At 44.0% G+C, this 13,300-nt stretch overlaps 1 protein-coding gene across 1 annotated transcript in view; it reads left to right on the top strand.

The window, feature by feature from the left end:
* The window catches only part of nop14 (NOP14 nucleolar protein homolog (yeast)), a 62,870-nt gene that overhangs the window by 22,409 nt on the left and 27,161 nt on the right, over positions 1-13,300 (top strand). The window contains exons 7-10 of the mRNA XM_078215190.1: positions 3,643-3,765; positions 5,703-5,834; positions 10,329-10,644; positions 12,063-12,193. Coding sequence (XP_078071316.1) covers positions 3,643-3,765; positions 5,703-5,834; positions 10,329-10,644; positions 12,063-12,193 — 702 coding nt within the window. The remainder of the gene's footprint in view (positions 1-3,642; positions 3,766-5,702; positions 5,835-10,328; positions 10,645-12,062; positions 12,194-13,300) is intronic.

Here is a 13,300-nt window from a genome sequence, read left to right as displayed (position 1 = left end):
AAATTCCACCATCCGCTTTCACGGGATTCAAACCGGGTCCCCCAGAACATTAGCTGAGTTTCTGGAGTCATAGTCTAGCAATAATACCACTAGGCCATCGCCTCCCCATATACCTGTAGACATGCTGCTTTATAGCATTGGGGATGTTTATACCAGGCTTATAACATGCCAGAAGGTTTAGGTGGCCTGTGTCAACCTGACCCTGTGAGTGAAAGACATCTAAAGGAATCTAATATGTCAATATTTGAGAGCTCTGTAGCCTTCTGAGTTATATGGCAAAGTTTTACATAGGAATTAGGAGCAAGAGTCGGCAATTCAGCCCTTCCAGCCCGCTCCGCCATTCTATCTGATCAGAGCTGATCTCCATCTCATCCTAACTCCACTTCCCTGCCTTTTCCCCTTTATCCCACTTTTGATCAAATATTTATCTATCTCTTTCTTGAATCCATTGATTGATTCTGCATCCACTGCACTCTGGGGCAGTGAGTTCCATCGATTCACAACCCTCTGAGAAGTAGCTTCTCCTTATCTCTGTCTTGAACACCCCCGCCCCCCCCCTTACTCGACAACTATGACCTCTCGTCCTAGACTGTTCTAGAAGGGGGAACATTTGGTTAACATTTGCTTTATCAATACCGTTGAGTATTTTATACACCTCAATCAAATCCCCCCTCATTCTCCTGTACTCCAGCGGGTACAAGCCCAAGTTTTCTTGTGTTGTTACCCACCTGAGCGGGTACACATCAGTCTAAAATTTTCAGTATGAAACAGACAGTGTCTATTTGCTACAAATAAGTGGAAGATGGAAGTTATAAGAAATTATCAAGTGCTTTCAAATTTACAACTCCAGGTCCTACGACAAAATTGACTCCACCATTTCATGATTCTTTCATTCTCTCTTTGTGCCTTTAAAAAAAAATTATTTAGTTGCAACTTCTTAGTGTTTAAAATAGCAATATCTGGAGTGTCAGAAGCACCGAAAACTTTGTTTGACAGATCAATAAAATTCTTTATCATCTATATTTAGTTAAACATAATTTGTAGCAGAGGAGGAGAAATCTACATGGCTATGTGGAAAAAGTAGGGAAAGTTGGATAGCTTTTTCAAAGAGCTGGCAAAGACGTGAATGACTGAATGGCCTTCTAATCTGTATGATTCTATGGAAGTAGAGAAAGGCAGCTTACCATACAATACAATACAATAACGCAGCTGCATTCTTTTCAATGGGTTATAATATGCGATATCTGTGCCATATCGCTGGGTGAGACCCAGGGTATACTGAGGATTGTACATGGGATCTTCCCAAGTTTAATGGCTCAGATGCTCATTGTCTTAACAGCTGAGTCATTGGAATGAGGAGGTGGGCTTAGCATATTGGTTAAAGGAATATGTCACCCATTTTACTGCATGTTTCCTATCAACTACAATTAAAAGCTACATCAGGGTTTGTTGCTTATAAAGCATTTGCAGCAGTGAAGACATGGAAAAGTGGAACTAGAAGATTGGGAAGGCTTTAAAAAACAACAAAGAACTACTAAGAAAGCAATAAAGAAAGGAAAGATAGATTATGAAAGTAAACTAGCACAAAATATAAAAACTGATAGTAAACGTTTTTACAAATATATAAAACGGAAAAGAGTGGCTAAAGTAAATGTTGGTCCCTTAGAAGATGAGAAGGGGGATTTAATAATAGGAAACGAGGAAATGGCCGAGGCCTTTAAACAAGTTTTTTGTGTCGGTCTTCACAGTGGAGGACACAAATAGCTTACCAATAATTGACGGTCATGGGACTGTAGGGGGTGAGGACCTTAAAACGATCACTATTACTAAAGAGGTAGTGCTGGGTAGGCTAATGGGACTAAAGGTAGACAAGTCCCCTGGTCCGGATGGAATGCATCCCAGGGTACTAAAAGAAACGGCAGAAGAAATAGCAAATGCATTAGTTGTAATTTATCAAAAGTCACTGGACTCTGGGGAGGTGCCAGCTGATTGGAAAACAGCTAATGTAACGCTACTGTTTAACAAAGGAGGTAGACAAAAGGCGGGTAACTACAGGCCGGTTAGCTTAACATCTGTAGTTGGGAAAATGCTGGAATCTATCATTAAGGAAGAAATAGCAGGACACCTGGAAAAGAATGGTTCAATCAAGCAGACGCAGCATGGATTCATGAAGGGAAAGTCATGTTTGACTAATTTACTAGAATTGTTTGAGGATATAACGAGTGCGGTTGACAGAGGGGAACCGCTGGATGTGGTGTATTTAGATTTCCAGAAGGCATTCGATAAGGTGCCTCACAAAAGGTTGCTGCATAAGATAAATACACAAAGTGTTAGCGTGGATTGAGGATTGGCTATCTAACAGAAAGCAGAGAGTCGGAATAAATGGGTGCTTTTCCGGTTGGCAATCAGTGACTAGTGGCATGCCGCAGGGATTGGTGCTGGGGCCTCAACTATTTACCATATACATAGACGATCTGGAGGAGGAGACCGAGTGTAGGGTAACAAAGTTTGCGGATGACACAAAGATGAGTGGGAAAGCAAATTGCGTGGAGGACACAGAGAGTCTGCAGAGAGATTTGGATAGGCTAAGTGAGTGGGCAAGGATAAGTGGGAGTATAACGTTGGTAAGTGTGAGGTTATCCACTTTGGAAGGAATAATAGTAAAATGGACTATTATTTAAACGGTGAAAAATTACAACATGCTACTGTGCAGAGGGACCTGGGGGTCCTTGTGCATGAATCGCAAAAACTCAGTTTGCAGGTGCAGCAGGGAATCAAGAAGGCAAATGGAATGTTGGCCTTTATCGCGAAAGGGATGGAGTATAAAAGCAGGGAGGTCATGCTGCAACTGTACAGGGTACTGGTGAGGCCGCACCTAGAGTACTGTGTACAATTTTGGTCCCCTTATTTAAGAAAGGATATATTAGCTTTGGAGGGGGTACAGAGAAGGTTCACCAGGTTGATTCCGGAGATGAGGGGGTTAGCTTATGAGGAGAGATTGAGTAGACTGGGCCTGTACTCATTGGAGTTTAGAAGGTTGAGGAGAGATCTTATAGAGACATACAAGATAATGAAGGGGCTAGACAGGGTAGAAGCAACGAGGTTATTTCCACTTACAAAGGAAACAAGAACTAGGGGGCATAGCCTCAAAATACGGGGGAGTCAATTTAGAACAGAGTTGAGGAGGAACTTCTTCTCCCAGAGGGTAGTGAATCTTTGGAATTCTCTGCCCAATGAAGCAGTAGAGGCTACCTCATTAAATGTGTTTAAGTCACAGATAGATAGATTTTTAACCATTAAGGGAATTAAGGGTTATGGGGAGCGGGCGGGTAAGTGGAACTGAACCCACTATCAGATCAGCCATGATCTTATTCAATGGCGGAGCAGGCTTGAGGGGCTAGATGGCCTACTCCTGCTCCTATTTCTTATGTTCTTATGTAAAATGCAAGATAGAAGGATGTGCTGGATTGTTAGATGAAGAGGTATGGGAGGAGGCTTGTATGGAACATGAACATCAGCATAAACCAGCTGGGCCAAATGACTAGTTTCTGTTCTCTGCACTCAATTCTATTAATTCAATAGATTCTTATGTTTCACAAGTGCAATTTTTTTTCCTCCCATCTTTGATCTTTCCTGCTTCAGGCTGGGGATTATGATATTATTGTACGCGAGCTGTTCTTTGACATGAAGGCACAGCCCTCTAACCGAATGAAGACCAAAGAAGAGCTGGCGAGGGAGGAGCAAGAGCGTCTGCAGAAACTTGAGGTATGGATCTACTGAGTTCTTTGGCAGGGCTGTTCTCACTGCTCTCCAGCCGATATTTAACCCTCAACCAACATTGCAAAAACAAATTATCTGCTTGTTACTGCATTGCTGTTTATGTGACTTTGATGCTGATTTCAGGCAAAATGACGTCTTCAGTCCGCTCTTCAGACCTCATTAAAATGTGCTTACTTTAGTGATAAGATTCTTATTGAATGGCATAGATTCACACGCAACTGTTAGCAATTAGGCGAGATAGCTGGAAAATGCAGACTTCAGGCGTTTCGCGCTGAGCTTGGTTTTTGAACTCTGCACGTGAAATGTTAACACTGCGTGCAGAAAAATATCCTGATGGCCAGATGAGGATATTGCTGCGGATATGCCGTGAGTCACACTCAACTAAAACATGCTGTTTCATTGCTGCAACCTGTTGTTTCAGTGTTTAAAGTGGGCAAGTCACATTAACTTCAATATGCCCACTATAATCAGTTTGGGACTGCATAAAATCCCTCTTCTCCACTGCCCCACGGTCTCCGTCTTGTAATTCAGCATAAATCACCAGGAGCAGGGAGGTTGATTTGTTGATTTTAATACAGGAAGTGTGAGCACAGTAGTGATGTCTCTCAAAATGAGAAGGAGAGAAACGGGCTCCAGAGGAATGCCGGGAGCTCGGGTACCTGAGTGAGTGAGATGGGACAGATGAGTGCATCAGATAGAGAGCAGTGAAGAGCCATAGAACCATAGAAAATTACAGCTCAGCCCTGGGGAGGGTGCTGGAAAGTCCGGAACAGACTGGATGGGGCCAACATCAGGTGAATGCAGGATGACCAGCCAACCCTTATTTTACAGATTGTCCTGTAATTGAACCCACTGCCCCGTGTCACAGTTCTGGCTGAACCCCCGCCCGCTGTAATGGGCTCCCGTGCCAGAGTGTCCCTTAATATTGTTTGTGGGAGTTGGTGACTCTGGCTGAATCCTGCACAGCATTGGATATTTCACCATGAACCATAATGAAGGAGAATTAACACCCCCCGACCCCTGTTGCTGACTCGTGGCATATATGTTTAGTCTGACATATAAGTATGTCCTTGGAATAGTCTCATGGGCATTGCATTGTTAGAATCTCACCAAAAGAACTGATCAACCTTCTGCCCCATGATCGTCATCATCATCCGTGAACCCGTTTTCCTTTCTCTTGGTAACTTTTTCCCCATTTCCTCAAACATCAAAGGCAGTTGATATAAGGCATCATTCTTTAAATGCACATATTGCGGCACGTTGGCACAGTGGTTAGCACTGCTGCCTCACAGCTCCAGGGACTCGGGTTCGATTCCCGGCTTGGTTCACTGTCTGTGCAGAGTCTGCACGTTCTCCCCGTGTCTGCGTGGGTTTCCTCCGGGTGCTTTGGTTTCCCCCCCACAGTCCGAAAGACGTGCTGGTTAGGTGCATTGGCCATGCTAAATTCTCCCTCAGTGTAACCCAAACAGGCGCCAGAGTGTGGTGACTAGGGGATTTTCACAGTAACTTCATTGCAGTGTTAATGTAAGCCTACTTGTGACACTAATAAATAAGCTTTAAATGTTGACAGACTATTCAACTATTGAAGTCATAACAACCAAGCCTAACCTTGACATGGCACACGTCTGGTTGGGTGACCAGACAGCAGGCAGGAACAGAAACTCCTGGTGTTTTTTCTCTTTTTCCCCATTGAGCATCGCTGCGGAATAACATCATTTGCTCCACTGATTCAGCTGTGAGAGCAGCTGATCTAATACAGCTTCGGGTTCTAATATATCATGGCCAATGTAGCCAATACCTTTTAGGACATTGCAGCACGATTAATAAAACTATAACACAGTGTGAATTGTACTTTTGTTTAACTTTAAAGTTTCACGAACGAACACTGGGTATTAATTACGTGTTTTGATTCCGAATTTTAGACAGAGCGAGTGCGTCGGATGCGTGGAGAGTTTGAAGAGAAAGACAAAGACAAATCAAAACACATGTCTGCGGAAGATTTGTATGATGGTTTCATCCTAGACAAGATTGACAAGCCTTGCCTTGTTTACAAGGTGAGGCTCGAGAACTGGTAATATCTATGCACTGCCCTTGGTTAGATAGAGAGCAGTGTTCCTACTAAGCAACGCAACTGCAGAAGGTACTGTTCTGAGTAAAATATTACACATGTGCAGCCATGCAAAGGAATTCAAAGGTATCAGCGAAAAAACTGGAAGCTCACAGCGACCGAATTTTATAGAGAACATTGTTAGAGAGTGTTTACCATCAACCTACAAAAAGGGAGTTTATTGGCTTGAAGTTGCTGTGTGATATTAGTGATAAATACTTTAGCATATGCCTTTGAAATAATTTTGTTTGCTCTTTAAAAAGGCATTACTTGTTTTGGGTTAATCCCTTTGTTAAAGTAGTAAACTCTTTGCTCTTTGTTGCCAATGTTTTGCAGTATAATCTCAAAGGCAGCATTAATGTGGAAAAGACGCTCCACAGAGCGTAATCAAAAAGAAGAGGCCAAGTTATTAAGGAGATATTGGCAGAGATGACCAAAGAGTTGTATCAAGGAGGCAGGTTTTAGTAAAGGAAAGGGAGGCAGAGATGTAGAGATTTGCAGAGAGTGTGAGGGCTGAGAGGACCAAAGGCATATTTGGTTTTTTTGACAGACAACTGAAAATGATAATTGTTGTCACTCAAGTTCAATTTCTTACTCACACACTCAGTTTCACTGAGTTGCACCTAATATAACCATAATATGTTCCACCAAATGCAACCTTAATCTTACACAATTGGGAGAGATTCAGAGCTCTTGTTGCATTATATCAGTAGGTGATGTTAACTTTGGCATGTTAAGCATAACTTGTATCAGCAGTGTGATCCAGCCACTGATTTGAATTCTGTACGTGAGGGCATTGTATCACCTGAAGCAAGCTTGACTATGATGCCATGCATGGTTTAGTAGCTTGTAAATATCTGCACATGAATAATGGCCATTTTAGGCAACATACAAGAATGGTTCCAGGGATGAGAAGCTTCAGTTATATGGCTGGATTGGAGAGGTTGGGGTGGTATGGTGGCAGAGTGGTTAGCACTGCTGCCTCACAGCGCCAGAGGCACTGGTTCAATTCCAGGCTTGGATCACTGTGCGAAGTCTGCACTTTCTCCCCGTGTCTGCATGGGTGTCCCCCGGGTGCTGCGGTTTCCTCCCATAGTCCAAAGATGTGCTGGTTAGGTGCCTTGGCCATGCCAAATTCTCCGTCAGTGTACCTGAACAGGCGCCAGAGTGTAGTGACTAGGGAAATTTCACAGTAACTTCATTGCAGTGTTAATGTAAGCCTACTTGTGACTAACAAAGAACAAAGAACAATACAGCACAGGAACAGGCCCTTCGGCCCTCCAAGCCCGCGCCGCTCCCCGGTCCAGGATTGAATCCTGAATCCAGGATCCCCGCCCAATTTTCCAGCCTATCTACATACCAATATCCTATCCACCGAGCTGTTCCTCACAGCTACGATGCTTTGTTCATCACAACCTATTAACTCACCCCCACCCCCCCATTCCAGACCATGTGATCTCCAGGGAGAGGCGAAAACCCAGAGTGAAAACCCCAGGGCCAATATGGGGAAAAAAATCTGGGAAATTCCTCTCCGACCCCCTGAGGCGATCGAAACGAGTCCAGGAGATCACAATGGCCCTGATCGGAAAATGCTTCCCAACCCTAGTCATTTCCACTTCCACGAACACCATATGAATTCCCTGCCCCCGAGACAGGTTCCCAACTATCCGCAGTCTCGCTCTGTACTGGCACCAGCAAGATGATCATAGAATGAAGCCTTGAAACGAGAAACAAGGAACAATTAGCCCGCGCCGCTCCCTGGTCCAAACTAGACCACTCTTTTGTATTCCTCCATTCCCACTCCGTTCATATAGCTGTCTAGATAAGTCTTAAACGTTCCCAGTGTGTCCGCCTCCACCACCTTGCCCGGCAACACATTCCAGGCCCCCACGACCCTCTGTGTAAAATATGTCCTTCTGATATCTGTGTTAAACCTCCCCCCCTTCACCTTGAACCTATGACCCCTCGTGAATGTCACCACCGACCCGGGGAAAAGCTTCCCACCGTTCACCCTATCTATGCCTTTCATAATTTTATACACCTCTATTAAGTCTCCCCTCATCCTCCGTCTTTCCAAGGAGAACAACCCCAGTTTCCCCAATCTCTCCTCATAACCAAGCCCCTCCATACCAGGCAACATCCTGGTAAACCTCCTCTGTACTCTCTCCAAAGCCTCCACGTCCTTCTGGTAGTGTGGCGACCAGAACTGGACGCAGTATTCCAAATGCGGCCGAACCAACGTTCTATACATCTGCAACATCAGACCCCAACTCTTATACTCTATGCCCCGTCCTATAAAGGCAAGCATGCCATATGCCTTCTTCACCACCTTCTCCACCTCTGACGTCACCTTCAAAGATCTGTGGACTTGCACACCCAGGTCCCTCTGCGTCTCTACACCCTTTATGGTTCTACCATTTATCGTGTAGCTCCTCCCTACATTATTCCCACCAAAATGCATCACTTCGCATTTATCAGGATTGAACTCCATCTGCCATTTCCTTGCCCAAATTTCCAGCCTATCTATATCCTTCTGTAGCCTCTGACAATGTTCCTCACTATCTGCAAGTCCTGCCAGTTTTGTGTCGTCCGCAAACTTACTGATCACCCCAGTTACTCCTTCTTCCAGATCATTTATATAAATCACAAACAGCAGAGGTCCCAATACAGAGCCCTGCGGTACACCACTAGTCACAGGCCTCCAGCCGGAAAAAGACCCTTCCACTACCACCCTCTGTCTTCTATGACCAAGCCAGTTCTCCACCCATCTAGCCACCTCCCCCTTTATCCCATGGGATCCAACCTTTTTCACTAGCCTACCATGAGGGACTTTGTCAAATGCTTTACTAAAGTCCATATAGACAACATCCACGGCCCTTCCTTCGTCAACCGACTAATAAATAAACTTTACTTTACTTTTGTTCCCTTTGCAGAGAAGAAGGCTAAGAGGAGGTTTGATAGAGAAGTTCAAAATCATGAGGGGGCTGGACAGAGTAGATGGGGAGAAACTGTTCCTGCTCATAAAAGAATCAAGAACGAGAGGGCACAAATTTAAAGTGATTTGTAAAAGAAGCAAATGTGATGTGAGAAAACACTTTTTCACACAGCGGGTGGTTCGGACCTGGAATACCTGGGCGTGTGATGGTGGCAGCATTTAAGAGAGCATTAGGTGATTACTTGAATTGAAACATAATGTGCACGGTTACAAGGGAAAGGCAAGAGAGTGGCACCAAACCTCGATTCTAGCTTGGAGAGCTGGTGCAGACATGATGGGCTGAATGGCCTCCTGCACCTAAACAATTCTGTGATTCCATAAGGCACTTGTAGAACATTACCCCAGGAATGATTGATGAATGTTCAGAGTAATCCACCATGCCTGGTATTAAAGGAGATAACACTGGGACTACACAGAGAGTGCAATTGGCTGTCATAATGGGAGAGTTGATGTACTCAGTGGTGAGCCATTTTCATCCATTAATTTCAACCTATTTGGATAACGGAGTAGTGAAACATCACAGTCACAGAATCGCTATTGTTACAGCACACAAGGAGGCCATTCAGCCCATCGTATCTGCACTGGCTCTCTGAGCATTTCACCTACTGCCATTCCCCTGCCGCCTTCCAGTAACCCTGCAGGTTGTGTCTTTTTGAATAATTATCTAATTCCCTATTGAAGGCTTCGATTGAATCTGCCTCCACCACACATTCCAGATGCAAAACACTCGCTGTGTGGAAAAGTTCTTTCTCGTATCGCTTTTGCTTCTTTTACCCATTAATTTAAATTTGTGCCTTCTCGTTCTCTATCTTTTCACGAGTGGGAACAGTTTTTCCTTACCTACTCAGTACAAACCCCTCATGATTTTTAATACTTCTATCTCATCTTTCTTTTCTCCACGAAAAGAGGCCCAACTTCTCCAGTCTTTTAATTGAAGTTCCTTGTCCATGGAACCATTCTTGTAAACCTCTTCTGCATTCTGCAGTGTCTTTACATCCTTCCTAAAATACGGCACCTAGAACTGGACACAATACTCCAGCTGAGATCTAACTAGTGTCTTATATAATTTCAACATAATATCCTTGTTCTTATATTCTATGCCCCTATTAATAAAAGCTATGATATTGTATGCTATAATCTACATTTCGAGCCTTTTTTGGCAGCTTTCCAATGCCTTCTACATTCAGGTGCAAGATAAGGAGGGAGGTTCCAAGACTACCTCGGCTGGAATGGGAATCAAACCCATGCTATTGACATTATTCCAAACCACATGCCAGTCATCTAACCTACTGGGCAAACCAGCTTATTCCCCCTTAATCATGCAATTGAATGAAAATTCCTTTGTTGACGAGATGGTTTCCATTGTGTATGTTTGTTTTCCAATGTGCAAAGGGACTTGTCCCCGAAAGTAAATGTCTGAGCTGCAAAATTTTGTTTTATTAAAAGGAAGGAAAGCTGGAGGAGCAGGAAGAGGAGGAGCCAGGGAGTGAAAATGAAGAAGAAACAGGGGAAGGTGAAGATGGTAATGAGGAGGAAAGTGAGGAGGAGAGTCAAAGTGGAGAGAATGATGAAGACAGCCGATCAGATCTCGAAGATGAAAGCCATTCGGACCTGGACTCCGATGCTGAAAGTGAGAAAGATGAGGGTGCAGGTGATAAGAAATCAGCCAAAGCCACTGTGAATAAAGAGAGTGCACCAAATGAAGAAGCAAGACAAGCTATGATGGAAGCAGCTAAGACTGAGCTGCCTTTCACTTTTCCTGGTAAGTCACGGGCTTCTGTTATTGAGAAGCATTTTTTTTTTGAGAAGTGTGGTGGCTCCAGTGCACAAGTTAGTGTCCGAAACCCCACTGACACAGTGATCCAGCACTTGGCTCTGTGCTCTTAGGAACAACTGTTTGAGGAACCTTATAAAAGTAGTATTGAATTGTGGTGGTGGAATAGCCGACCTAATGGAGTTAAGATGGAACAGCTGCATAATTGATACAGCTCAGCTGCAGTGCCAGAGTTGAGTTGCCACACCTGTAATGATGGGGTTGGTTGGCACAGCTATACTCCAGGGATTGGCATGGTACAGTTGTATATTAAGAATATAAGAAAATAGGAGCAGGCGTTGAACAGGCAGCCCATTAACCCCTCCCTTAGCCTTTTATTCCATGACATCTTTGTCATTTAATCTCTCCCATCCTCATCCACGTCCCAGCCTTCCCATTCGTTCTTCATCTCCCATCCCTCTTTCAACAGCATAAAATCCATCACATTTCTACCTTCCTTCAATTCTAAGGAAGAGTCACGTTCAACTCGAAGCGTTAACTCTGTTTCTATCCACACAGATGCTGCCAAACCTGCTGAGTTTTCCCAATGCTCTCTGTTTCTATTTCAGATGTCCAGCATCAGCAAGCCTACTGTGCTATTAAGTAAGATCATGGCTGATGTTCTACGTCAGATGTTCTACATATTCCTGACCTAACCGCCCAAAGATCCATCAGCCTCAATTTTGGATATACTGAGCTACTGAGCACCCACAGTCCAATGGGATAGAGAATTCCAAAGTCCTGCAGCCCTCTGAGTGACAAAATTCAGTCCTAAACAGCTGACCCATGAGCCTGGGACTTTGAACTTTAGTTCTAAGCTCTGCAGCCAGAGGAAACAGTCTCTCAGCATCTACCCTGTTGAGCCCTCTGAGAATCTTGAATGTTCCAACCTCTTATCCTTTTAAAAGACAGAGAGTAAAAGCCAATTTTCCTTCATTGGACAGCGCCCTCATCCCAGGAAACAATCTAGTGAACCACAGTTGCACCCCCTCCATTAACCGGGGCGGCACGGTGGCACAGTGGTTAGCACTGCTGCCTCACAGCGCCAGGGACCCGGTTCGATTCCTAGCTCGGTTCACTGTCTGTGCGGAGTTTGCACATTCTCCCCATGTCTGTGTGGGTTTCCTCCGGGTTCTCCTATTTCATCCCACGATCCGAAAGACGTGCTGGTTAGGTGCATTGGCCATGCTAAATTCTCCCTCAGTGTACCCGAACAGGCGCCGGAGTGTGGGGACTAGGGGATTTTCACAGTAATTTCATTGCAGTATTAATGTAAGCCTACTTGTGACCAGTAAAGGAACTTAAGATTTGCGGTAAGATCTGCACGTTTCCTTCCCAGTCTCATTTGAATAGTTTTATTTTCACAGTCCCTGAATCATATGGGGAGCTGAAGGCCCTCCTAACGGGACAGGTCATAGAGAAACAGTGCCTAATAGTGGAACGCATTCAGAAGTGTAACCACCCAAGCCTTGCAGCAGGAAACAAAACCAAGTTAGAGGTGAGTTCTCCAAACCATCACTCCAAATCCAATATATAGTAGTTGTTCTGGTTTGACAGAGTGCAAGTGCTGTATGTATGTAAAACTGGCTCCCTGTCACTCAACTTTCTTTTAGAAAATCTATATTTGTTCTTGTTGACGTTTATTGCCCATCCTTTGTGGCATAATATCCTGTTCATGAAACCACACCCAAACAAAAACATTGTACAATGAACCTTCATATAAGATTACTATTTCAACAGAGGTTGTTGAAGTAAGTACTTTAAAGCTCCATTAAAACAGCGAAGTAAGTCATATTTAAATACTTGTACACTAATATTGTGATTTCTAATCTGTGCTGTGCTACACATAAAACAGATGAACTCATAACTGTGCTGAACCTTTAACCAGCTCCAAAGGAGGGGTGTGAAATATGCATGACATGCTGTAAAACTGCTCTTGCAGCTCTTCCTATGCGATTCAAATCATTCTCTACTTGCACAGCGACTTGTCACCTCTGTCAGCAAAGTTTTGAGTGCTTCATACAGTGAATTATTTTTTGGAGTGCAGTGTCTTGTGTCGTGTCTTTTATAGCTGCTTTTTCCAAGCAGGGGGTTCCCTCAATTGCATGTACAAGAGGGTTTATAGTTCTGCCATAAGAAGTTAACAGCAAGGATTAACTAGTTACCTACAACTAGTGCGCCCCATGGGTCTGTGCTTGCTCCAGTATTGTTCATTATGTTTATGACATGCAATTTTGAAATATGTTGATGATGCAAAAATTGGCCAGTAGCAAGGAGGATCATCCAGGACTTCAGGAAGATGTAGGCTGGTTAATGTACAGCCAAGCGGCAGAAGCAATTCTAATGTGGAAAAGTTGATGTATGATGAGTGCATATTTCATAGGGGCACACTGAAGGGTGTGAATAAGCAGTGACCTCTGGGTTCAAACACACAATTCCCTTAGAGAACATGTATGTGGATAAGACCATAAAAGAAGCCGCTCTAGTTTGCTCCCACAGTCTAAAGATGTGTGGGTTAGGTGGATTGGCGATGCTAAATGACCCCTTTAATGTCAGGGAGACCAGCACGGTAAATACGTGGGGTATTTACATGAGTTGGATTGTT

Source organism: Mustelus asterias, chromosome 6 (assembly GCF_964213995.1).
Source record: "Mustelus asterias chromosome 6, sMusAst1.hap1.1, whole genome shotgun sequence".
Taxonomy (NCBI): Eukaryota; Metazoa; Chordata; class Chondrichthyes; order Carcharhiniformes; family Triakidae; genus Mustelus; species Mustelus asterias.
Note: the sequence above shows the minus strand (reverse complement) of the source record. Positions and strands in the feature narration are given on the sequence as shown.